Raw genomic sequence first — 26,456 nt, forward strand, 5'->3', positions numbered from 1 at the left:
TAGTATTACCCAGTGGAGGCTGTTAAAGTCTGATTAAAAGCTTTTCTCGCTCTAAAGCGACATCTTTTCACTCCCCTCCCCCACCCCTCAACGGAGTGATTAAGCCAAGTAAACTAAACAATTCTGGAGTAAACTTTCTATCAGTCACTCTGGAGCAATAAACTGATTGTACTTCTGATTTTTCTGGACCTACAAGGGGCGGCGGGTGGGGGGGGGGGTGCTGCTAAGGAGTGATAACCTACGTCCACCTCCGTCTCCTCCTCCCCCAACCCCAAAGGAACTGTAAGGTCGAACAGCATTTCCCATGGGCATAAAGTTCAAGCTGCTTTACCAGTTCCTTTCAACACTGAACTACAGACACAAGACTACCGTCAAAAGAATGTAAAAAGGGGGGGTATTAAGGGAGAGCAGGCAAGGAAGGCAGAAGCGACCGAATAAACAAAAACAACCCCCGCCGAGAGTTAGCCACAGCAAAGACGCAGCCAGGTTCCTCAAGCCCAGACCAGGCTGTTCAGATTTCACACCGACCTCCATCAACAGCACCGGGAGGAGGATCGAACCGCTCCCCCCCTCCCTCCGCCCGCGGAGCAGGCCGGAGGTGGCAAGGCAGGGAGGTGAGCCGAAAAAGACTACCGGCAGCAAAAAGAAAATCGGAAGAAAAAAAAAAAAATCCCCAACCCCTCGGGACTAGCATCTGTCCCGGCGGAGATAAAAAGCAGCAGTGCAAACCTCCACCCTCAACCCACGCCCCCTTCTTCGGTCTCGGCGTGGGGAAGGTGCCCCGGGATGGCTTTGAGCCTCGCCCCAACAGTGCGCCCCCGGGCCGAGCTGCCCGAGCCCCGCCGGCCAGGAAGCGCCCCTCTCGGGCTGGACCCCAGGCCGAGCCCGTACCTTCCGCAGCACTTTCCGGCAGTTGGTACAGAGCAGGTAGTTGGCGGCGGCCGACGGGCTGCTGCCGCCCCGGTTCATCTTGGCTGCGGGCGCCGAGGGCGAAGACGGACGGCGGGCCGGGGCTGGGTATCACTGCGGCCGCCCGCGCCGCTGCGGGGCCGGGGCCGGACCGTCCCCCTGCCGCCGGCCGCGCTTCAGCCTCAGCCTCCCCCGGGCGAGATGTCGGGATGGCAGGCGCCGGCCCGAGAGTGAACGGCGCTGACCGAGGCGACCACCGCGGCGGCTGCCGAAGCGCCGGCGGAGACGGCGGCGGCTGCTCCTCACCGGCCCGTTGTTCCTCCCGCCCCCATCCTCCAGACCCCCGCCCCCGCCAGGCTAGGACGAGCAGCCGCCACCGCTGCCGCCGCCTCCGCCGCCGCCGCAGCGCCTCAGTGCGGCCCCGCCCCCGCCTCCCCACCACCTTCACCACCTCCACGCTCCGGTACCGCCCCCTCCCGCCATTCGGACAGCCCCGGCCACGCCCCTGGGCCGCTAGCCCGCAGCCAATGAGCAACTAGAGCCCGGTTGGGAGCTGCGCCGGCCAATCACAGACGCCGAGGACGCCTTGAATCTCCGGGCAAGTTAAGTTTATCTCCGAGGCTTGGAACTGAAGAGAGATGGCGGGTTAGTTAGGTAGTGGGGTGGGTGGGAATACAGCTTGTGCGGTCCGCCAATAGGAGGAAGAGGGTGTGTCGGATGCAAATTATCCCTGGAGGCCCAGCCCCGCCCCCGAAGACTGGCCACGCCCCCTTCTCTAGGTCCCTGAAAAAATGGTAAGGAGAGTGAGATAAATAGCTGGGAGCTAGAGCCTCGCTAGAGGGTCTAAAACTGAACTAAATATTTCCTGGTTTCTTGAGAGATGTTGGGGAGGGGAGAGGGGCGGTCGCTAAAACGTTCACATTGTCAGGACAGTTGGTAGGCTTTCTCCCAGCCAAAATCTTAGCTTAGCTGTAAAGAAGACTGCAGTCACGTAGCACTTGGCACCCAGGGATCTCAAAGAACTTTATGCATCATTTATCTTGAGCCTTGTTTTGCAAAAGACCCATTACCTAAGGCTTGGGCTGGGGGTAGAGGTAGATGTTTGAGCTAGATTTACACCATTAATCGAGGTAGGGGGAGAAAGACGCAAAACCTCTGGTTTAGCGGTTTCCTCCTCCCTCTGAAACACCTTCTCGCAGTCCTCTCAGCAATGAAAGTTCCTTTATTCGTCCAGCACGAAAAGGCCAAAGAAACAGGGTTATCCTTTCACCTAACAGCCCTTTCTGGGGCAGTTGATCAGAAACATGCAGAGCATAGAGCCTTGGCTTGGAAGGAAGGTTTGGAAGGAAGAACAAATCGTCTGTAAACTATCGGGCTGGACTTGCCTCTTCCAAAGCTAAAAATGGTGAGTCAGGATTTTGGCGTCCACGCTCTAGGGAGAGAAGCCACATGTAAATGGGGAACGCTCTGGCTGGCAGAGCGAGGGGGAACAGGCGAAGGGGGGAGCCAGGTCTCTTGAGGAGGCCAGGAACGCGCGTGCGGGTCGAATGCGGGTTCCCGACGCAAGACGCCCGGAAACCTGCTCCCCAGTGAGAACAAAGGCAGGCGCCAAGCGAGAACCTGATTGGTGCCGGGTCCTCACGGGTGTCCTCTGGGCCCCGGAGACAACTTGCTTCACCCACTGGCGCGGAGCTCCGTGCTCACTGGAGCCCAGGCTCCCCACCCGGCCTTGGCCGTGACCACACAGGACTGTGCGTTATGACATCACCTGTTTTCGCTCTTTAGAACATGATCTGTAGTCTCAGCTTCTCCTTTTTTAGAGGTCTCTAGTGTACCGGGATTTGGGAAGGCCTGCAGTCCGCAGAATGAATCTGGAGATGATGTCAAACAACGGTTTCACTGGTTTGCATTTCTTTCTTTTCTTCCTTTTCTTTTTAATTAAAAAACACACGGACACACACACACACACACACACACACACAGAGCCTGGTTTCCTTAGGGATTCAGAGTGGTGTTGTAATGCAAAATCAGAAAGGTACACTTGGAGGAGCTAGCAAGTTTAGCATATCAAAGCTATTAGACCAAATTGTGTGGTTAAAAGTGTCAATCTTATTTTTTCAACAGCTGCCTCCTCTGTCCCTTTTAGAGACCAACACACATAAACCAAGTCTACACAAGGAACAAAGGAAGTGGAAATCTGCCAGTGTCAGGTTGAAATACATTAAAATTGACTGGAAAACCCCTGAAGGGCCTGAGTTATGCGGTTGGGTAAATGTGTTGATCCACTTAACTAGTAATAGCTAAAGGTCACTTGATGCTGCTGTAGACATGTATAGCCTAGAATAGCAATGGTGTGGGGAAGGTGCTTGACAATCAGAAAAAAACTGTAAAAGCAAGAACATTAAGGAGGGAAATTACCATAGGCTCGTCAATGCAGAGAACCAAGAAATCCAGGGAGAAAGTTAGCAAGGCACAGTTTTCCTAAGAACTGAAACACATATGTGTCCCTGTTTAGTGGTAAATTTCTTGGGCTATATTCCTGGCTGGTTCTCCCTTGTAAAGCAGATTTTATGTGAATGCATTTTAAAGGATAGGAGATATTGAAGGCTGAAGTGAATTTTTGTGCAGAGATTGAATTTTCTCAAATAGTACTTTAGATTCAAATTGTTTTCCATCGTATTCTTATAACCGTTCCTTTTACTTAGTAGTTAAAATCCTTTCACAATGGTTCTTTAAGCTCTTCAGTAACTAAATTCCCCAGAAAAGATGGCCAAGAGAGTGGAGGCTACACAATTACACCCTCTGACAAAGATTGCTAAAGGGAGGTTTTAAGGGAATAGCTTGACCGATACATAGATTCATGTATGTGACCAAATAATGGTGGTCTCCACCAAACTCCTCCAAACTTTTATAACATTAATTGTCCATAGGGCCATTTATTTGGCATTTAACCATGTACTGCATTGGGACATTTCTTACATGGAACCCTTACGTATGAGTCTATGTTTCACCCCTGAAATCTTCAATCTGGCAACTCCTCAGCACACAACCCCCACCCTTTCTTCTAGTCCTCACCTCCCACACTCTCATCATACGTGTTCTTTTCTGTTCTCATGTTAACATTCGACTTCTGGATCCTTCCTTGCTCTTCCATTCCTTACGTGGTCTCCTTTACTTTTCTAGTCAGCCTGGTTATTATAAAGGGAATGCGACTCAGAGGCTAATTGACTTGTGAATCCTGGATCACACTTTTAAGAGGGAAGAAAACAAAAGTCACTTCTTCAGATTTCGCACAGAACAAGGAGAAACTCCCTTTTGTTGTGTGGTATGTATGGAATAAAAAAAAAAACCTCAGAAAAGTTAAGATATTGGTGAAAATTACCAACACTGGGAAGTACTTTTCAACTTTTTATTATAAAATTAGGATAATACTTTATTAAATGTTTTACATTGTTCTTTCTTTTTTTCTTTTTTTTTTTTTTAGTTTATTTATTTATTTTGAGAGAGTGCACAGGATGGGGAGGGAGAGAGAGAGAGAGAGAGAGCGAGAATCCCAGGCAGGCTCTGCACCACCAACACAGAGCTGGAACCCAGAAACCACAAGATCATGACCTGAGCCGAAACCAAGAGTTGGACGTGTAACCCCCTGAGCCACCCAGGCACCCTTGTTTTGCATTGTTTTTTAAAATAACTTTTGCCTGTTTTGAAATACTCTTTTAAGATGTGATTTTTTTTTTTTCATTTAGTGCTTAAAATCACATGGTTTGAATGTTCCATAACTTATTTAACCATTACTCCATTATTGAACATGGAGGCTGTTTCCAGTTTTTCATGGTTATAAATAATGCTGTGATAAGCTTCCTCATACATACGTTTCTGGCAGTCCCTCTGATTCCTGGAAATGGAATTTCTAACTGAAAGGATGTGAATATGTTTTAAGGGTCCTGTTAACGATTTGCTAAAATATTTTGTGGGAAGGTTCAACCAATTTGCACTCCTCTTATAGTGAATGAGAACACAGGGGAAAGAATATTTGAAAAGCACAAATCTGAACCGTCATTCTCCAACATAAGGCCCATAAATAGTCCACTTACCTCTATCTCTAATGCTTTCCACGCCCTTCTGCCTGGCGATTTTCATCGCCTGTTGAAAGATCTCCTGGTAGAGTCAAGCACTTGTCAAAGTGTCCACGCGCTCACCCTCATATCTCTTCTTTAGCACCCATCTCCGCACTGAGATGTTTGGCTTAAATTTTATTTTCTCATTAGACTGTGAACACCTTCAGGGTAAGGATGAAGTTACGTTTACTTTATTCTCAATTCCTAGCTCAACCCAAAGAGAAGTGCTTCAAAAATCTTGGGCAAAAATAATGAGTTTTCACTGTTACTTTCCTAAATACACCATACACTCTTCCAGGGCATCTTGTGAATCTCTAATAACAGCTTAGCATTTTATAAAAGGGCCTCCATAAATCTCTGTGAATTGAACAGTTCACAAAATTATTGCTATGGAACAGATAGACCAGATTCATGTCCTGAACTGTCACCAATTCCTTCTCTGACATTGAACATAATGGTTGTTATGGCCAGGGCTTGCTATCTCTTTTTATAAATTGGAAGTTCTAGCCACAAACCAAGAGCATAAGAAGAGTTGGGGGCAACTTTTTATGTTCAGACATTTTGAAACAAGTTACTCTGTAAATAACATGCTGTGACTTTTGGATGTGAAATTGTTTACTTCTCTAGATATTCTCCTACTGACCTAAGAACTGGGCCCCTTTATAGTTCCTAAATAAGGATTCAATTGAAAAAATCAATTACTAAAGATGTTTTTAAAATTCCATTTCGTGAGACAATAGGTCATTTTCTAACATTTTGCCTCCTCAGACTTCTGTTTCCTTCTCCCTGGGGGCATCCAAAGCATTTGGATAGCCCAAAGTGCTGCATTATTTACAAATTTGCAAATACTGTAATTTGTTTCGTGCACAAAGGAATTTGCACTTCACACAATTGTAAATTGATTGCTCCCTTTGAGCTGTTAATTAGATTTCTGCTATTTTTTCCTTGGGCCCAAGACCAATGCTACACCAGAGGAGAAATTAAGAGGATCTGATCCAAAAAGTCCACTGCTTTAGTGCCCGTATCCATCCCACACCCTGAAACACCCACCTCCACCAAGAGAATTCTTACCAAAGCTCATTTTTCAAAAAACAAATATTCCTCCAAGATCCAAATTTCTGTCAGTCCTCCCTTGTCATTTCCCATTTCGGAGTTTCCTGCATTTAACCCCCTTTGGAGCAGACTGCCAGGGAGAGGCCTACTGATGTGGGGTTTGTTGTTGTGTGTTTGGCCTGCACAATGTTAGCGAGCACAGTGCTTTAAAAACAAAAAAAAATTTTTTTGAATTAGTTTAAAATTTTTACAGTGTAGGAGATTTTACACCAAAAATCTAGATTTCTAGTTTCTCTTGAAGAATGGTCAAGATATGGTCACGCTAGGCTTATATTGCCACATGGCAACGGTTTCCTGGAGGCCGGTATCTGCTATTCGAGTTTGAACATGTGCTCTCTACTTTATTTACCAAGGTCTCTGTCACTCCCTAGGGATTACATTTTGCCACTTAATTTACATTATCTTATTGACATTTGTAGGGACTTGCCACCTCGATAGACCTTCTGCAGCATCTAAATCACTGATCTGCTGGTTGTCATTCTTAACTTTATCACAGGATATGAGTCACAAATAAAGTGGCCATCTCTAAGGGACAGCAAAAGTTGAGGACAGGATCAGATGCAGGGAGTATTATGATGTATGGCCTTGACTCTCTCTCTCTCTCTCTCTCTCACACACACACACACACACACACTCAATCACCCATCACCACCAAGAAAATTCTTTTCAAAGCTCATTTTTCAAAGAACAAATATTCCACTAAGATCCAAACGTGTGTGTGTGTGTGTGTGTGTGTGTGTGTGTGTACAGTGAGATTATATATAAATCTCACAAGGTGGAGAACAGTCGTCAAAGAAGGGGTTACTATATCCTTTAGGCTGCTAACCCCACTCCTTATTCTAATTCTGCCCACATACCCATTCTAATTGTAAATTTAGGGGAAAGGAACCACAGGAATTGTGGCAATGGTAGGTCATTGAAGGTATTTCCTTGATGGGCAGTATCATGCAGAAACTCAAAGCCCTGACCCTGGAGCCAAGCTTGGATTTGAGTCCTGGCTTTGCCCCTCACCAGACATATGACCTTGGGCACAAATTGTTTAATTTCTCTGTACTTCAGTTTCTCAAGCATAAGATGAAGTAATAATGCTACTTATCTTAACAGGTGATTTTAAAGATTGAACGAGATAATGCACTAACTATAGTGCTTAACAAAGTGCCTAGAACATCATAAGCCCTTAAAAAATGTTTGCTGCTGGATCCACAGTACAAAGGATGTTATAGTCTCTGCAAACTGTGACCTTACTTTAGTTACGTAACCATTCTTTGTACAAATTTTTGTTCTGAAAATGAGGGTATCAATATTAGCTTAATCATAGAGTTGTTTTAAGGATTAAATGAGCTATATGTGAAACACTTTAAAACAATGCCTAACACATAAGAAATGCTATGTAGGGGTTTACTATTATTACATACTGTGGTCAGGAGATTTTTTTTTTTTTTACTTGATTCTTTTTTTTTTTTTAGTAGAGATATTTGATTTTTTAGGTACTTCTCAAAAGTAAGATGATGTGGGTAAAGATAACAATAGACAAAAAGTCAGGAGACCTAGGGTTTAGCTCAGTACTGCTTGGAACTATGTGGTATGGTTAGGCCTCAGTTTCCCCATCTGTTAAATGTGGAGAGGTGATTAAGTAAGGCTGGGGCCAAATCCAGGTGGGGAGACTGAAGCTTATATAATAAGAATCTTTTTTATGAAAAGAATATAAAATTATAGATCCAAAATTAGCTATGAAAGTGAACAGCTACTTAAAATCAGTAACAAAATGACAACAAATTTTTAGGGTGAAATACCATAAATATCACAAAATCCAATAACTTTATCAATTAACTATCCGATACCACCCTTTATTACTTTTTTTCCTACATTTTGGGGGCTGATTTCCTCTTCATGTGACAATGGGTTTTGCAATATTATCTTCTCAGGGAGGATAGAAAGATAATTTATCCTTTCCCTAGCTTACATTGCCAGTGCTGAATGCCCTAAGACAGATATGCATCAGGAAACAGCCTCTAATCCTACATCTTTGTGACATGATGCCAGTTAATTAGCCCGCTGGGCACTGGAACTATTCCTAGAATCCATCCTTACACTGGAACAACTCAAAAGAACAACTACCCCCTGAAACAACTGTGATCCACATGTACGTGGATATGACCCAGTATACCCAGGCTAAGGGTATCTCCATCTCAACTGCTCCTTAGCCAGATCAACAAAAATACCCATGGCTGCCCCAGTTCCTCCAGCACAAGGGGGAAGTTTGAAGGAAGTAAATCAGGCTGCAGAGACTATAATCTTTACCAATAATGGTTAAAATAGCTTACTTTTGGGGCACCTGGATGGCTCAGTCCGTTGAATGTCTGACTCTTGATTTTGGCTCAGGTCATGATCTCATGGTTCGTGAGATCAAGCCCCACTTAGGGCTCTGCACTGACAGTGTGGAGCCTGCTTGGGATTCTCTCCCTCTACCTCTTTCTCTCCCTCTTTCTGCCCCTTCCCTGCTTGCGCTCTCTCTTTCTCTCAAAATAAATAAATAAACTTAAAAAACCCTTATTTTTGACATTTAATTAAAAATATAACAATGTGCACACGTTGCTTGGACCTCTCCCAGGGCCTTGGACCCTAAGGCATAAACTTTATTTTATTCGTGGTTAACTCATGTTGGAGTACAGAGACCTTTTCAAGCTCTAAAATTCTGTGGATCTGCTTTATCTTAGGATTTCCATGAGAATCTAGTGTAAGAAGGATAAAGGAGAAGCAGGAGAAGTTCTTCAAGTAGGCAGAGAGAAAGTAAAAGTTCTATTCTTAAAAATTGCCAGAGTTGTGCCGGTTTATACTTTGTTCACTCAGGGATTATTTCTCCTTGTTAACCTGTTTGTCTCCTTGATATTCCAAAATCATGGTCCCAAATTCTCAATATCCTTCTTTCAGAGATGAGAAAACTCAGACAGAGGAATATTTTATATATTTTAAAGCAAGATGATTGTAAAATATGCTGTCCAAAAGGGAAAGTAGATGGATAAAACAGAAAAATCTACATGACAGTAAGGAAGTTTGGGAGTAGGATCTAATTCATAGAGAGGAAGTATAATCTATAGACTCAGAAGTCTTAAATGCCATGGTAGTCTGTTGTGAGGGATTTGTAGGAGTCAACATGCAGGACAGAGGTGAGACTGAAGGGGCCCTTAGAAAGGAATAGTCTACACTTCAACTTTCAGGCCCTCTGAAGGTGGCTATGATACATAAAGACTTGGAGCATCTTTAGGGGCCAGTCTTATTGATCTGAGTAATTCAAGTGCTTGGAACCTAAGAGGTGTTCAAAAAAGCTTGTTGGATGAACTGATGGGATGTATTAGAGTTCGCTAACTAGGAAGCAACTGAGCATGTTACTTTTACCAACAAAAGTTCTCAAGTTATCTTAAAATTGTAAAAATATTTTCATGCAACGGTAAAATGTTCCTTGTTAACAAGAGAAGAAACATTCAACATTTGTGTGAATGGTAACAACAAAGACAGCAATTTCAACCCAAAATGTTGGCTTGAGGTGATGCATTCCTGCATGATCTATAAGCCTGAAATCACAACAGCAATGTGTGAGGTTCTAGAAGTCTGAAAGTTTGGATAGTGTGCTCTGAAATATGTACTGTCCAGATATTCCCTTAGTCACTTACTTATTTACAGGGACTTTACCAAGTGGTAAGTCCTGGTGAGAAAAGTAACAAAAGACATGTTTATAACGTAATAGTGAGACAGAGGTATAATTTCTGCATTGGTATAAAAAGAATAGAAAATGGAGACTAGAGGGTAAAAAGGATTATTAGTAGAGAGCTCAGAAAGACCTTTGACCATTTATGCCTGTAACTGGATACCTCATAGTGGTGGAGACATATGATGCAGAATTTTTGCTGTGTCTCAACACAATTTATAATGTCAACAGGAAGGTAGGACTAATCCTTATAAATATTAGAGAACAATGCAGACCAGTATATGATGCAATCACCTCTGAATTCCATGTTCATTACTTAATTCATTCTTGCATTCATACGTTCATTCACTCAGCATGTTTGTGGAATACCTACCACGTGCCAGGAACTTGGCCAGTTGCGGAAACAAGGCGATAAACGGAGAGTCAGGGTCAAACAGAGCTTATAAGCAGAAGATAGACCTTAAACAAGTAATACCACTGTGCAGTGAGTATTTTAGTAGGGAAAACACAGGAAGAGAATATACAGCAGGGGACACTAACCCGGGAGGTTTAAGCCTCCCCAGGGAAGTGAAATGTACACCCAAGCAGTGGGCTGTCCCTAGTTTCTGACAATGACTTCCATGTCTTCCATCCAATAGGTCCTTTCCTATTTGCAATGCTCGATGCTCTAATTCCCCCTTTTAATAGGGTTCATGTTCCAGTTATGAAACTCCTAGGCATCCTGTTACATTACAGCAGATACACTTTCACACTGGGAGCGATCTCTCCTTTCTTTTTGCAGAGGCATTATCCCTATTAAAAATTCACCAGAATTTGAACCTCCTTTTCCCGATTAAAGACTATCGCTTAACATTGTTTCACACATAACATTTCCCACTTAGCCCACCATTTTTCTGAGTCCCGCTTGTGTATGTGCAAATTCTATGCATGCTCACTTCTAATAAGTACATCTATGTCATCTCTCCTAAGATGTCTCATTTTTGAAGATAATCCTCACATCTCTCATCCACATTCTGCAATCCCCATAACACCCATGTGAATGATAATAGTGAGAGCAATAGAAACCATTACTATCACCTACCGAGTGCTTATTATGTTCCAGGCATGTTGCAATAACCTATGCAGGTTTATCTTGCCTAAATTATCTTGCCTAAATATTTATTTATCTTAAATAATATTATAAATATTATCTTGCCTAGATATTTACAAAACCCCTGTGAACTGGTTCTTATTACATCCACTTAACAAGTGATTCACAGGGACTGGCAATTTTGTCAAAGTCACACAGATATTGCAAGACAGAGCTGTGATTTGAATCCATATTTGCTGGATGCCAGAGTTAATAGTCTTAATGCAATCATGTCTTGGCATTGTACAATCGGTCATTATTGTAAATATTCTTTGAACCGATTCTCTGTATTAGGTGACCAAATGGTGAGGTCAGCTGACTTAGATCTCCCAACACTCACCAAATATAGTTTGGGCGCTTCTGTTGATTGAATTCCTATTGCAATAAATGCCATGGGAGTGGGCCAAGGGGTATCTATGATCCCTATTCTAATATTTTATTGTCTACCGGCATGATACTCTAAAATAAAACAATTGAGTGACCCTGGAAAATGAGAAATACTTTTGTTGGCGCTCTAAGTTGAAATTCCGAATACTTTGATACAGAAGTCTACAGATTCCTCGGCATTTGGTCAGTTATGGCGATAGAGTGGTAGATGTAATGGAGATAAAGGTGATAAAGTTGAGGGCAAGGGAGAGGAAAGAAGATGGCGCTGTCATGCTCCCATGCCACTCCGAAAATAGTCCAGGTCTATTGTGATTAGTTAAGATTAGCTCCACTCAGAAGGAAGATGGATAAACTGGTTTCCTGTAATCTGCCAGCAAACTAGAGATACTTTTCTCAGCCTGTCCCATCCATATCTTTCTCTTTCCACTGGGGCCTCATTCTAAATAGTCATGCTCTTATGCCATGTCTTTGCCCCTCTTCTCAGATGAGTGGACCAAAGGGTAGACACTTGGTTTGAAGGCAACCGTTCTGTAACCCAGCCAGCCATCTGTATAGACTAGCTTAAAATGATAACCAGGGCCAATCAGATGCCTCTCTTGGAGATTTGGCAATGGGAAGCTAAGATGTTAAGCCAGTTGGCAGCAGTCAGATTGTAAGAGGATGCCGTGAACCATATGCAAGCTCAAACTTTGAAGGATCAGAACAGATAGAGAGTGAATGTTGAGGCAGCCATAGTAACACACAGAAAGAAAGCAAAGGCACTAAGACACTCGTCGTTAGAGATGCCGTCAGTGCTGATGTGTTTCCTGTTCAGTCCTTGCTGCATATTCTTGTAATAATTCCCTTCCCCCATCTAATCTCCTCCCGCCACCAATTTTATGGAGTAACTTGAATGCACCTTTGTTTCTTTCAAGCAAAAAAGACGGACTGAAACAGTCTTCCTTCGTTTCCATGTCAAGCACTTACAAATATGACATATTACTTTTAGTTCTCATTAGTAAATGGATGTGAAAGTCAGACAGCCCAGAAGAAAGAACTAGAACTCACTGGGCCAGAAAACCCCAGGTTAGTTTTTGCACATAAAAAATTCTTACAGCCCACGTTTCATGAAGAAAGTCTGCTCTGCACGAACCTCAAACTTTTTAGAAACTTTTTGTGTTCCTAGTTGCACAATGGATATCAGTAATCTATTACCCAAACTGCTTTTCCCCTTCAGGTTAAATGCCAAAGTGATTCCAAAGTGCCTATGCCAGCAACTGCCTGTGAAGAAAACTTTGGGAGACAAAAAGTCTTCTCCCTGCTCACTCTTTATTCTTCATTCAGACTTAATGCCTGCTGGCCCTGTTTAATGATTTTCTAGGGTTTTTGAACCAAAAAGATTTTTTAAAAAAGCAAAACCAAACAGAAATCAAAGTTCAATTTCCTCAAATTTCCTTAGTTCCAAGAACTAAGTAGTCGAGAAAAAGATAAAGTCAATGAGCGTGACTTTGTGTCAACCTGCAGGTTAAAGATCACTTTGGTGGTCTTCATGGGGGTCCAGAGGGGACCAGGCATATATGAGGAGGTCATTTTGGTTTGGAAATATAAGCACATAGAAGTGTTTTAATTTGATTCAACTTGCCAGATGTGGAATGTTCCTAACAAACTGAGCTGTTTCTGTAGAGCCAATCACTAGCCTTGGTAGATCTGGGCTTTTCTTGGTTTCCATTCCTGTGCTTCATATGCCTTGCCTGTGTAGGAGACACTGCTCCTTTCTCTTCCTAAGGTCTCTCTCTTTCTCTCTCTTGCCACTACTCCTTTGTGTTTCTAAGGCCTCTCTCTGTCTCTTTTACATTGGGCTTGTTCTGAGCTCAGCAAGCCTTGAACTGTTCTCTATCTCCCAGGTAAATAGTTCTTAGGCTAGGCTAAGCCCTTGGAAAATGAGGGAGGTACCTCACCTCATCAATGAGGATCATCATTGCAGGTGTGCCTTGCCACACGTTTGAAAACTTTATGGATGGGGAAGAGAAGGAAATGGCTCTTCCCCTGGGCCATAAGGGAAGGGTTGTGGTTGTGTTGGACTTGCTATTGATGACATCACTCTGCCGTTATTTCCGTGTGTCTGAGACTTGTCACTTTGCATTTCCTATGTCTCTGAGAAAGCCTGAACATCCAGAGATTCACACATCTATGGGAAGCTAGAATGTCGAGGAATGGAAAATGAAAAACCTTCATATAATTCTATACATATATGTCTTTATAAATGTAAATATAAAGATACAAATTTAGCAGTGACCTGAAATATGTTGCCTAAGAGCTCTGTAAGGGCAACGTATGAAAAAATGCTCAGCATCTCTCATCATCAGGCAAATACAAATCAAAACCACAATGAGATACCACTCACACCAGTCAGAATGATTAAAAATAACAACTCAGACAACAACAGATGTTGGCGAGGATGCGGAGGAAGAGGAACTTTTTGCACTGCTGGTGAGAGTGCAAACTGGTGCAGCCACGCTGGAAAACAGTATGGATGTTCCTCAAAAAATTAAAAATAGAACTACCCTATGACCCAGCAATTACACTACTAGGTATTTGTGCAAGGGATACAGGTGTGCTGGTTTGAAGGGGCACATGCATCCCAGTGTTTATAGCAGCGCTATTGACAATAGCCAACATGGAAGGAGCCCAAATGTCCATCAACTGATGAATGGATAAAGAAGATGTGGTATATATATACAATGGAATATTCCTCGGCAATCAAAAAGAATGAAATCTTGCCATTTGCAACAACATGGATGGAGCTAGAGGGTATTATGCTAAGTGAAATAAGTCAGGCGGAGAAAGACAAATATATGACTTCACTCACATGTGGAATTTACGATACAAAACAGATGAACAGAACAGAAGGGAAGCAAAAATAATGTAAAAAAGGGAGGGGGACAGAACGTGAAAGACTCTTAAATACAGAGAATGAATGGTTACTGGAGGGGTTGTAGCTGGAGGGATGGGTTAAACAGGCAAGGAACATTCAGGAGAACACTTGTTGGAATCAACACTGGGTGTTATATGTAGGGGATGAATCACTGGATTCTACTCCTGAAATCATTATTGCACTACATGCTAACTAGCTTGGATGTAAATTTAAAAAATTAAAAAATTTTAAAAAAGAGCTCTGTAAGGGCAAAATTGAAAACTTTTTGTTCTATCGCGATATTGTGTATTCTAGTCACTGTTCATGTTTCTTCAAATTTCGTTTTTAAGTATCGAACTTTAGAGGGTGTTTGAGGGTTAAATAAAAAGTATATGCCAAGTGCATAGAACAGTGTTCCTCCTATCATGAGCACTCGACAGATGTTCGCTGTTGTTATTTTTAAAGGTTTCATACAACAATCGTACTTTTTTCCAAGAGGCATTGAAGTTTACTTGAATTTTAATGTTCTGGGTTCCCTCATACCATTTGCCACGGTTTGTTTTGATTTAAAAGGGCCTCAAGTGCTTGATGACATGCAAGGTTTATCATTAAGCATCTTTATTGCACTCGTGTTTGCAAAGAACATTTTTGCTTTCCATTAGCCTATCGAATCACATTCCAAGATAGAGAACTCCCTGTCAGAGATAACGTCGAATAATGAAGAACATAAGTGCTTGGAGAAATGAGGTGACGACAATGTATTCCTCATTCTAACCTCTCTCTGGGTGCAGAAGGATGATCTTCTCTGGAACTTGGGCTTATACATGTATACACGTGAGTGCGCGCACACACACACGTATGTGTATGTACCTTTATGTGTCTTGTGCTCAATGCATTATTTTTGCTAAACTAGAGATAGCCAGTCAGGATTATTACTTAAGGTTTTAACTGAAGGATGGCAGTTTGCCAGCTCAGGAAAAGGAAATATTATATCCATTTAAAAGCTAGAATTCTGAGATAGAGTGGCTTGGAATACTTTAAGAGTTTTGCCTACTAGCCAATAGCTGAAGATCCCCAGTTTTAGTCTGCGGGAGGCAATTACCTTTTGTGTCATGAACAAAATCATGAAAGATAATATACCTGATGGATTCTGTATGACTCAAGCAAGGGCTTAACCACATTCATAGGTCTGTTTTTTTTTTTTTTAAACATAGGTCTGGGCTGTGAGGGTACTCTGAGTGGTGTAATGGGCAAGTTAAATATAAAGCATGGACCAAACCATCGGTTTTGTCTTTGCCTTTTACAATTGCCCTCTGTTTATAGGAGCCTATTTGTGAGTCTGCCTTGGTCACCAGGCAAAATATCTTATTTGTTTCCTGGTTGTTTACAAAACCAAGGACCCAGGCTACAGGATATTTATACTGTCGTCTATCAAAGCGTTCACTGGGAGAGGAGATAAGAAAGTCTTCTGCCAAAAATACTGTGGCTTGCACATTACGGGTGCACGTAAGAAAGGTCACTGCATTACCAGGTCAAAAGCAAATGATTTTGTTCTCTTGAGCAAACGACACAACTCAATTTCACCTTCTTCGGATGTGACGAACATGATTTTTGCTTTTTCGCTGTGGTTCTTAGGCTATTGCGCAGTCACGTCTCAGGTAAAAAAGGGCTGAAGTGAAGGCTGAGTTAGATCCTCCTGATAACGTCGCGGAGAGTGTTTCCCCTTTTCTGAAGAACTGTGGAGTATATTTAGCCAGACAAGGATGAGGCTGTAGGTGTGGAGGGCAACAAAAATGGATGAGATTGTTCTAGGTAGGAAAGCAAAGAAGGGAAGGAGACGCTTGGGTGTGTTGGTGCGATAGTTTCCGTAGACCTGGTGTTACCCAAAGTAGCTTCAGGGTGAAAGCCAGTAGTCCGTTCCACTAGACAGGACAGGAAGCTGAGGTCAGTGGAGGCTCTAGCCCCAACTGTCAGCTCCTGAGCCAGGTCAGCACCACCTTGACTCTGTTGTCTCTGCCCTGTGTCTTCAGGGCTACAGCAACATCATTCTACCTGTATTCTGAGTGAGATCAGGTGAATTGCCCAGAGCGCATGGATCCCAGTGACGTGTTAGCTACACTGACTTTGTGTCATTACTGCTTCTGGGGCTCCAGGAGTAGATTGAACAAGATTCCATGATTTCAAAGCCTTTAGTGTCTCTTGCCTTTGGCCCAGTCCCTTATCTGACCTACTTCCAATTTTTCACGTTCCAGTCTCCTGTTCCTTATATGAATCAGCGTCTTCTCCACATTGGCAGCCATATTCCCTGCTCCATTCTAACTATAAACAGCTAAGAGGCCTTTGCTCTCTTGTTCACATTTTCCTCAAAAGTCACCCAAAACATCCTGGAAGCAAAGTAGAAGTGTTTAAAAGCATTTTGCAATGAAAAACCAAGAGATGACTTATCTAAACATGGCCTATTTACCCCTTGATATATCGTTCTTGCTCCTGCCAGAGGGAAGTTATGGGTGGGATTATGCCCAGACACACTTTGGCTTTTCTGTGTTTAGTGCTGTCCATGCTGTCAACTATTGTTTAAGCAAATGAAGGCATGTGTCCTTGGGGAATGGTAATGGAGGCTTTGGTGACATTCACTTGACTGGAAACTTGCAGGTTACCTCTGTTCCTGTCCACGTATAGAATCTCAACCCTAGCCATGTTTGTCCAAAAGAAAAGATCATTTTCACTATGAGCTCCATGGGGAGAAAACATCTCTGTCTATTCATCCATGTATCCTAGGAGGAGAGAATGGAGCCTGTCCCAGTCTCGGTGCTCAATAACTCTGTTCATACAAATTCCTACTTGATGAAGTTATACTCCAGCAATATAGTTCAACAAATAGCACAATATCAAATGGGTACAGCAGATGTGCCGATCAAAATACACAGAATTAATGGTCATTGTGTCCATCGTGGGGCTTTGAATGGACATGAGCTGAGCACTGTAAATGTGTCTCAGAGTACAGAGTTAGGAACAGAGTGGACATACACTAGATCTTAAGGAATATCTCAAAATGAAGAGTAGTTGATAAAAGGAAAATTTATCTTTTAAATTATGTAAAGGTGAAATTGATAGAGTTCCCTGACACTAAGTGTTTTCTTAAGATCTTAATATTTTGTTATTCCAAACAAAGGGGAGGGGATTTAGACTAGGTAAAATCCCTTCCTAATCTAAAAAGTTATGAAATTCTGATCATAAATGATCAAAACTTATACAAAATAAATAAAACTGAGGAGTTTTCTCTCTTTTTGGAATGGACTTAGCCCTAGAACAAAGGCTCTTAACCTTGCTGTACAGCCTTGTGTCTTTGAACTCCCTAAAACTGTGTGCAAACATTTTGTATGTGTGCATTTTTTCCCCCTGAGGAACGAGGACCAATAGTTTTCAGTAGGTTTCCAGAAAGGCTTGAGACCCCAAAAGCCTTATAAGCCACTGGATTCATATAATGTTTTAGATCGTCTGCTTATGAGCCTTGTCAGAACGCTTTCCAGCGGTCAGGCACTATGCTAAACATTTTGTATGTATTACCTAATTTGACCCTAACTTCGCAATACGGTTGCTTTTCTGAGAAGAAGTTCACTTTCTCAGAGTCTGACAGCCAACAAGTGGGGAAGCTGGGGTACCAACCCAGGCTGAACCAGGATGCCACGCTTTGGTTTATCGCATAGAGCTACCTTTGCTTTCAATAGACAGAACAATTACCAAAAAGCAGAGCCCTTTCGTCCTTAACCATCACTTCCCCTTTAAATCATCTTTTATATCTGTATAGCAACTGCTTTCTAAGCATCCACAAGCTTCTCCACATGTGAGCAGCATACCTCTATGGAACCTTCTGAAGTCTTCTAAACACAGAGGCAACCCTCTCCAGACTGCTCCCTTGTTTTTTTTCCATTGTACAGCAAAGCTGCAGTAAACATCATTTTGTCTTAATTGTCTACTCTGGACTCAAGTCTGGCCACATGGCACAAATGGACAACCCATACATTTGGAGTGACTCCAAGGAATCCATCCCAAGCACTGAATGGTCCTGGCACTGTTCCAAAGTTTTACTAGCCTTTCCACAAATTGTGATTCCAGACACGTTTATACCTTGGTCCCCAGGATAATGGAAGCCACAAAAGAAACAAATTAAAATGTCAGCCCAGCTGGGCCCACAGTGTGGGCCAGCAATGACAATGGAACCCCTTGCCTCTTAGATCACCTAAGTGTAGCACATCTGTGCTTCCTGTAAAAGGGGATAACAAAATAATCCCGAGTCTTTCCTAGATGTTCCTTAACTCAGGATAAGTACAGCGTGCTACTTAAGAGCAGCTAAGATTTCAATAGGCAACAGGAAACATTTTTTTAAACCAGGTGAAAAGCAGAGAACAGAATTCTGGTAAGCTTTGTAAATTCAGCCAACACTGCTATCATGCGGGACCCAACGAACTTGAAATATATGATCAAGGCTAGAGAGACAAGTAAAATAGCATTGTTATTCTCTGCCTGAGGTTTGTTATTCTCAAACCTTCTCACTTACGGCAGGTTCTGAAGGACGCGGAGCAGGCCATGTTACTACAGACAAAGAAAAGAATGTCTACAGCGAAGGGGACACCTGAGAGGTCGCACGCTTTGTGGGATCATGGTAGAAGTTCAAAACATCAACCTGAGAAAAATCAGTGAAACTGAGGACTTAAGTCAGAAGTATGGGTGACGCAAGGAATTAAAGGGTTTGCGAATCAAGACATTGCTTATCTCCTCCCTTTCTCCTTTTTTATTCTTTATAGACACAGTGGCTGATAGGAGCTGCTCATCTCATTGAAAGTAAGCTGTTGTTTTCTGTGCTCTGAAGGTGGGGGATTGCAATATCCGCGATGTGACGTCCGTGAGTCTTTGCTAGGTTTGGAACTGACGGCCCCAAGCCAGTGGGTAGCGTTTCTTCTTCCCATACGCCAGGGAAACACTGAGATTCCTTCAGCAAAAATAACTTTTCTGCCAATCTGTATCACCACTCAGAGAGGCAGCTGGTCACGTTAACCAAGAAAACTGATATTTAGTGGTGAAGATGCTTGATTAAACTTTCGCTTTATCTTTTTAGATTTTGATGTGATAATAGGGATATAGGTGATTTCCTCATGCTACTGGTCACCTGCTTTGCAATTGTTTTTGTTCCTGTTTGCCTGCTCCATGAAATTATTGGCTTCATGAGGACAGTTCTCCTCATCATTATATCCTCAATATTATCAACATTTTTTGAAGAGGTGAATAAAGAAAGTCAATGTTACAGGGGCGCCTGAGAGGCTCAGTTGGTTAAGCGTCGGACTCTTGGTTTCCTCTCAGGTCATGCATGATCTCATGGTTTCATGAGTTCGAGCTCTGCGTCTGGCTCTGGGCTGACAACTCAGAGCCTGCTTGAGATTCTCTCTCTCCCTCTCTCTCTGCCCCTCCCCCACTCATGCTGTTGCTGTCTCTCTCAAAATAAATAAATCAACTTTAAAATAAATAAATTAAAAAAAAAAAGTCAATATACAAAAGTCCTCTGGTCTAGTGAATTCTCACCAGGTTAGTAACATGTGCGTTGAATTGCTTGGGAGTTTTTAATAACCAGTGGTGGTCAACCAAATGTATATTATGTGCACATCAACTATTGAATGCAATTACACATTTTATGGTAGGAACAAAGATTTGGGCCGTGGTGGCTAACTGTGGTTTTTGTCTCCCTGCTCTTATTTTTCTGTTGGGTAACTCTTTTTTTTATTTTTAAAAAAAAACATTTTTTTAAAATGTTTATTTATTTCTGAGACAGAGAGAGAGCATGAGTGGGGGAGGGGCAGAGAGCAAGGGAGACACAGAATCCGAAGCAGGCTCCAGGCTCCGAGCTGTCAGCGCAGAGCCGGATGTGGGGCTCGAACTCACAAACCATGAGATCGTGACCTGAGCCGAAGTCAGTTGCTCAACCGACTGAGCCACCCAGGTGCCCCTCTGTTGGGTAACTCTTATGCTGTCTTGGTCTGAGAAATCGTCCTCTCCTTCACTCTCAGCCCTGTCCCCGTCCTTCTCCCTCAACTGCCCTGGGTCCAACATTGGCAGGTGATACTCTGTTCCACCAGAGAACTGCCTTCCTGGGGCCACGGGTTTTGTTCAGCCACCGTCCCAGCTGGACCTGTCACAGGAGTGTGGAGCAGGAGGATGTCCTTCCCTTGCGTTGGGACAAGTGAGCTGGAGCTGTGGGGGACTTTGCACTGAAGCCAGCACAGGGGCAGTGGTGGTGGGAGGAAAAGAGGGGCGCCTAGTGACACCGTCGGAGGCAATCAATCACCCACGACTTAATTTTCTTCTGTCATTTGTCACAAACATAGCTCTTACTGGTCCAGAGACTTAGTCGCATCGCTTAAAAGAAAGAGAAGGCTTAGATGGCTCCTAGAGTAGAGAGAGAGCAATTTGGTACATCTTGGTCTTGTTAGGAAATTCATCATTTTGTTGGACTGAGATCTCTGCCTTTGGTATAATGTTCAAGCTCCTGGAACGACAGATGACTCAGAACGCAGGTAATCTCTCTTCTAGTTGAGAGCTCCAGATGGAGAGAGCTATTCTGACTCATTTGTTCATTCAGTAAATATTTATTGAGCACCTACTAAACGCAGGCACATCTTTTCTCCACGCTTTATGTTTAGGCCATTTCTTGAACTGTTTTTCGTATCATGTGGATTTTGGACCAATACTGGTGTTCCTTTCTTAAGAGGGCTCCACTGTGGCAAAGGATCCCCCTTAAAATACGGCATTTGGAGCAGAGAATAGTAACACCCATTCATTCGTGTTCCACATTCTTTAAGTGCCAGCCATGTGCCAGGCATAAATGGAACAGGGATAAATGAGACACAATTCTGTGCTCAGAGGACTCACTGACAGGAAGGAGACAGCTGTCCTGCAAATAATCTAGAACAGCACAAGGAGCTGCAGCAGAGCCCAAACGAGGCAGAGGCCAGTTCTCCTTGAGAGGGGAATCCTGGAAATGTTCCTCACACAGCCTAAGAGTGTGAATTTCTTCCTTCCTTTCTTTCTTTCTTTTTCTTTCTTTCTTTCAAGTTTATTTTTTTAATTTTTGAGACAGCGTGAGCAGGGGAGGGGCAGAGAGAGAGGAGGACAGAGGATCCGAAACAGGCTCTGCACAGAGCCCGATGCAGGGCTCGAACCCAGGAAACCAGGAGATCATGACCTGAGCCAAAGTCAGGCACTCAACTGGTTGAGCCACCCAAGAGTGTGGCTTTCTGACAGGCAGATGGAGCTGGAGAGGGTATTCCAAGGGAAGTCAGTGGCCTGAGCAAAGGTAGAGAGGGGTCAAATAGCCTAGTGAGTCTGAGGATCTGCAAGGGGTTCGAGAGGGCAGGAGTCTGGGATGTAAGATGGTGATGCAGAAGAGGAAGGGCCCGAAAAGTAGGCAGGGTTAAGCCTTGAATGCCGTACCCAGAAGCTTGTTTTGTTTGTTTGTTTGTTTTTCCTACAAGGTGGCAGGGAGTCTCTAAAGTTTTGAAAAGAAGGGGGGAAGCATGATTGGGTTCACACTGCAGAAAGACACTTTGAAGGTGTGCGGCCTAGGGGCTGGACTGCTAGGAACCCGAGGTGGGAAGACCGGCTCGGCGGGACTAGATCATCTGAGTGATCTGGGAAGAAGAGGGTGTTGCATAGGCTGTGCTGCGGAACTTGCCTTCTCAAAGTGGATCAGAAGACCAGTAATGTCACCACGTCTGGAAGAAATGCAGGATCTCAGGCCCCACCCCAGACCTCCTGAATCAGAATCTGCAGGTTAACAGGATCCCTGAGGCCATTCATAGGCACTAAAGTTTAAGAAACACTGGCCTGGGTACGTGGGATCCAGTGGCGAAGACACAGGACAGCCAATGCCCCTGCCCTCATGGAGTGCACGCTGTAGCAGGGGAGGCAGATTTTCAACAATAATTCCCTGGCTAACGTTGAAAGAGGCCTGTAGAAAGTGCTAGCAAGGGGACGCATTGGGAGCTGGAAGAATGTACAACAGAGGGGTCGGGCCTGGGCTGCGGTTCAGGGAGGGTTCCCTGAGCAAGTTCAAGCAATGTGCCATAGTGAACCGGGAGAAGCAGGTGGAAAACCTGTGGGTGAGGCGGGGCAAGGGTGCGGTGGGGAGGAGTCTCCTGTGCAGAGTCCAGCACTTTTTCTTGGCTTCGGAGGAACCGAAAAAGCTGGAACAGTGTGTGAACAAAAAGAACCCTGTCAAGTGGGACTGGAGGTGAGGCGGGCATCGAGTCAGACTTCTAAGTCTTGCAAAGGATTCTGATTCTGGTTATCAGCTTAAGAAACAGGAGGAGGAAGCCCAGGGCAGTATCAGGAAAGTTGTACGTAAGAGAAGAGTTTATAGCTTTCCCTGGTGGTCCTGACCACAACCCATTCTTTAGTGGAGCTTATTACTTGAAGCTTTTTCGCTTCTGACCCCGTTTAAGAAAGTCCTACAGAGCTCATACTCTGTGTTGGGCTCTATGGTAGGCAAAGGAGGGATATTAAAAAATATTTAAGGTGTGATCCCTGCCCTTAAGGTTATTACGGTTTAATAATGACATTTTGTTTCGTTAAAGAAGCTTGTTAGTCAAACCAAGAAGAACTTCCAGTTCATCGTTCCCTATGTCTTCTCACATAGGCTGCTTCTGAGCCAGTTCTCTCTCCTCCTGTTTTTATGTATTTGGTTTTTTAATACAAATTTTTACATTTTTCTTGGTTTCAGGCCATCCTCCCAGGCTGCTAGATCTTTTCGAATCTTGCTTTTTAAGTCGTCAATTTACTAGCGCTCTCTCCCAACTTTATGCCATATGCAGATCTGATAAACATGTCTTCTTTTTGCTAATTTGAGATCCTACTTTTAAAATTGGGTGACAGGTCTCAGAGGGACCTTAAGCCCCCTAGCATGGCAGTATTTAGAGATTCCGTTCTGGGTGATTATTGATTGATTAATCAATGCATGTTGGAGACCATATGGTACTGTTATCCTGGGAAGTGTCTCCCTGTCTTGTAGCCTGAGATAAGTGCAGTACTGATGGGAACCCAGGGTCCCTGTGAATCCCCACGTCACAGTACTTGTGACATTGTATTTTGCTTTTGCTGCCTACCTGACTGTCCGTATGGGGTGGCTGTTTTTCTCATCAGGGGATTCCGCACACCGAGCACAGGTGCATTAGTGCTGAGTGCACTGGACACTCAGTACACATTGGCTCAGGAACTTAGCCTGCATGATTTTTCATAGGCTTGAAGAAATTGTACAGAACATCCCGGATATTTGAGACATTTGCAGGACAGAAATGTAAAGTTTAGTCCTTCAGACGTTTCCCAGGTCTCCATGATGATTGAGTAACGCGGGCTCACGTTCATTCCCCAGAGTTGGCCCCACAGCCTCATGCGCTTTGCTCTCCAGAGACGTTTTCTGATATTTTGTGAAAGTTTTTGGTCTCTGGAGTTTCTTCTACAGAGCCTGCAAATGATGCAGTGAGACCAGGAGAAAAGAAATGTGCAACTCCTTCTATGTATCACCGATCCCCAATTTCATCCACAGAGTACATCAAAAGGGCTGGATTTTGCCCCCAGGACTCTAATTAACAAACATACCAAATGTAATAAAAGCCATGGTTTTATTTGGCAAAGCTCAGGAACAACAGCAAAAGTCCTTCTTTTTGATGTTAAGCTTCTAGATGTATTTGTAGTTTTTCGTCTTATCCCCGCATATTTCACGTTTTTTTTTTTTTTCTTTAATGAGACTATGGGTACCACAGGCACTCATTCTTGAAATCTGCTTTCCTGAATGCCTCATCGCCTTGGTTTGTTTCCTTATTGCATCTGAATTTTTGTCTGTTTGGCAAAAATACGCAGTGACGTTTTTTGGGACTTTTTTACATCCTACATCCCAGGTCTGCGATATGGACTTCATGGGCCTCGTGCTCTTTAATCCTCATCTATGAGAAGTACATCCATGACTGTCCTTGACTGATAAAAAGAAGAAGAAGAAAAAAAGAAACAGATGGGGGAGGTTAAATTATCCGCACGTTTACATTGGTTTCTGTCCCTCCTCTCAGTCTGCTGGTGTGTTGTAGAGCTGAGGTTTGAATGAGGCTTGATTCCGGGGCCTGAATTCTCAACCTAGCCCACGTGATTTTGCATAAGGCCGGAAGACCTAGGATGCCATGCAGAAGTGTCCTTTGAGGTCATCTAGCTCAGAGCATGATGTATGTTCCGTGATCTGGTTTGCTCTGTCACCTTCTAGGCAAAATGAATCTTCCGATAGAGAGTGGGAGTCAGGGAGGGGAAGTTGATGGATTAAGAGGAAGGGGTGATCCAGCTCCGGGGATCCCAGGAGAGAGCTTTCATGCCTGGGGTTTTGGAACAAGATGGATTCCGTACACATTTCTTAACCTACGTGAATGTGTTTCTTCCTCAAAAAAATATTTGTTTAAGTGAGGTCAGGATCTAATTTTAATTTCAAGTGCCACCAACTAGCTATGTGGCTGTAGGATTTTTTTTTTTTTCTTGAACATTTACTGAGAGCTAACTGTGCTTTTTGTAAGATACACATTTCCGGCAAGGGACGGTAGGAGCAAAGGTGTAGTGTGTTCACTCAACAGAGAGGAGAGGATTGGCTGTGAAGACTGCCTAGGGTCCCTCTGGAGAGTTCATGAGACCAAGATTCTGGCTTTCAATGTGAAAAATGATTTGTCGGCTTGAAATAACACAGAAAGACAAGAATCAGTATGTTTGTACTTCCACAGGCAGTGAAAACATGGACATCTGAGCAGTGTCAGCAGTTTCAGATAGAGCGTTTTGCTGCAATTGAGAGTGACCTGTGAATACGTCAGTCGCACACAGGAGTCATGAAACATGAGGACTGAGAGGGACACGCAGCCCCACAATGTCCCCAAAGGGGGAAAAGGTAATTATTGAGAGAGTGACAGAAACATGTAAAGTACCTGAGATCAGCTACGTAAATTGTGATGTGTAAGTCACAGTACTATGTTTTGGGGCTGCAGTCACAAAGGTCAAGACAGAAAATAAACACCTACAATTCCATGAGGCATCGGTGCCCCTCACTCCTTCATTCCCTCCTCCAACATTTTAGCCTCCAAAGTCATTGCAGAGGGATTTTTGTCCCATTTTAAAATGAAGCTGAGTGAGGGCGTGTTGTTTTTGTCTAAGCAAACCAGATGTGGTGGGCTCCAAGGAGTAACTCCTTGGGTTTTGCTCTGCGTATGTACAAATTACTTAGGGAGGCTGAAATATTTCAAATGTGTCTTAAAAGTTGAAGAGCAACTTAGAAGTTTGGAGCAACGAACAAGATGAAAGCCAAGCAAATGGTGGTTCATCAGCCCAGCCGGAGATCGACAAGAGAAATCCAGGGTCTCCTCAGGGACGAGGAGGAGCCCGGCTTTCCATGGCAGAAATGCCTCTGCCATCTAAGTTACTGAGCTGGGTAAGGAGCCTGTGATTTCTGCTCTGTCAAAGTCATTCCATTGCAACTTAAAATAAGCCTGCAACTAGAGACTCCTACCTCTTATAGAAGCCTTATGTAACATATGCAAATGTGCATCTGAATTATTAGCCTTCTATTTTTTCCCCTGAAAGCTTCACTTAATAAGTAGAAGCTTGTGAAAGCCTAGAGATTTCTAAAATAAATGTGTATCTAAGAACATCCCTAAAGAAAACCTGAAGAATGCTGTCTTGAGAGCTCACAAGAGGTTTAGAAGAAAAGACCCTGTACTGAGAATGAGATGTGCTGGATCCTGGCACTGGGTTAGCCATTTACTTTGGACCGACCCTTGCAAGCCACTTAAGTCCCCCTGGGCTACAGATGCTGCGTCCGAATAAGAAACATTCAGAAAGGAGAGTCAGAAAGCCTGGGTGTAAATCCCAGCTCTGTCATTTTCGACTACGTGGCTGGCAAACAATGTAATATTGGGCGGGGGGGGGGGGGGGGGGACAACGGGGGGTGGGGGGAGGGACTTGTTTCCTTACCTATAACATGGAGGAAGTAATATACTCAGTTCATGGGATTGTCGTGAGGGGCAAATGAGACGGAGCATAGAAAGTGCTTCGCAAACTGTAAAGGGCAATAAATAGCTCAGCTGGCCTTTGCCATTCACCTCCCCCGTTTATCAATGCCTCATAGAATACCGT

At 43.6% G+C, this 26,456-nt stretch overlaps 2 protein-coding genes across 10 annotated transcripts in view; one reads left to right on the forward strand and one right to left on the reverse strand.

The window, feature by feature from the left end:
* The window catches only part of SESN3 (sestrin 3), a 74,579-nt gene extending 71,969 nt beyond the window's left edge, over positions 1–2,610 (reverse strand). The window contains exon 1 of one of the 2 annotated variants that reach the window (XM_060605308.3): positions 2,530–2,610. Coding sequence is in view for 1 of the 2 variants with exons in the window: in XM_060605307.3 (XP_060461290.1) it covers positions 892–969 (78 nt within the window). In the remaining variant the exon portion in view is untranslated. Of the gene's footprint in view, positions 1–891; positions 1,233–2,529 lie in introns of those variants that run through there. The other variant, XM_060605307.3, reaches the window with a different exon arrangement.
* Positions 1,119–25,355, forward strand: LOC132661131 (uncharacterized). Of its 8 annotated transcripts, none has more exons than XM_078432974.2 (3): positions 1,119–1,703; positions 4,097–4,234; positions 25,055–25,355. In XM_078432974.2, exon 1 carries the CDS (start codon positions 1,119–1,121, stop codon positions 1,446–1,448), a length of 330 nt encoding a protein of 109 aa, XP_078289100.1. In that variant the 3' UTR covers positions 1,449–1,703; positions 4,097–4,234; positions 25,055–25,355. The 8 variants fall into 8 exon arrangements, 4 of the variants coding, with proteins under 4 accessions (XP_078289100.1, XP_078289102.1, XP_078289099.1 ...); XM_078432976.2 differs by lacking the exon at positions 25,055–25,355 and adding an exon at positions 19,061–19,736; XM_078432973.2 differs by lacking the exon at positions 25,055–25,355 and adding an exon at positions 18,819–19,020.
* The last annotated feature ends 1,101 nt before the right edge of the window (positions 25,356–26,456 follow it).

The sequence above is a fragment of the Panthera onca genome, chromosome D1, assembly GCF_046562875.1.
Source record: "Panthera onca isolate mPanOnc1 chromosome D1, mPanOnc1 haplotype 2, whole genome shotgun sequence".
Classification (NCBI taxonomy): Eukaryota; Metazoa; Chordata; class Mammalia; order Carnivora; family Felidae; genus Panthera; species Panthera onca.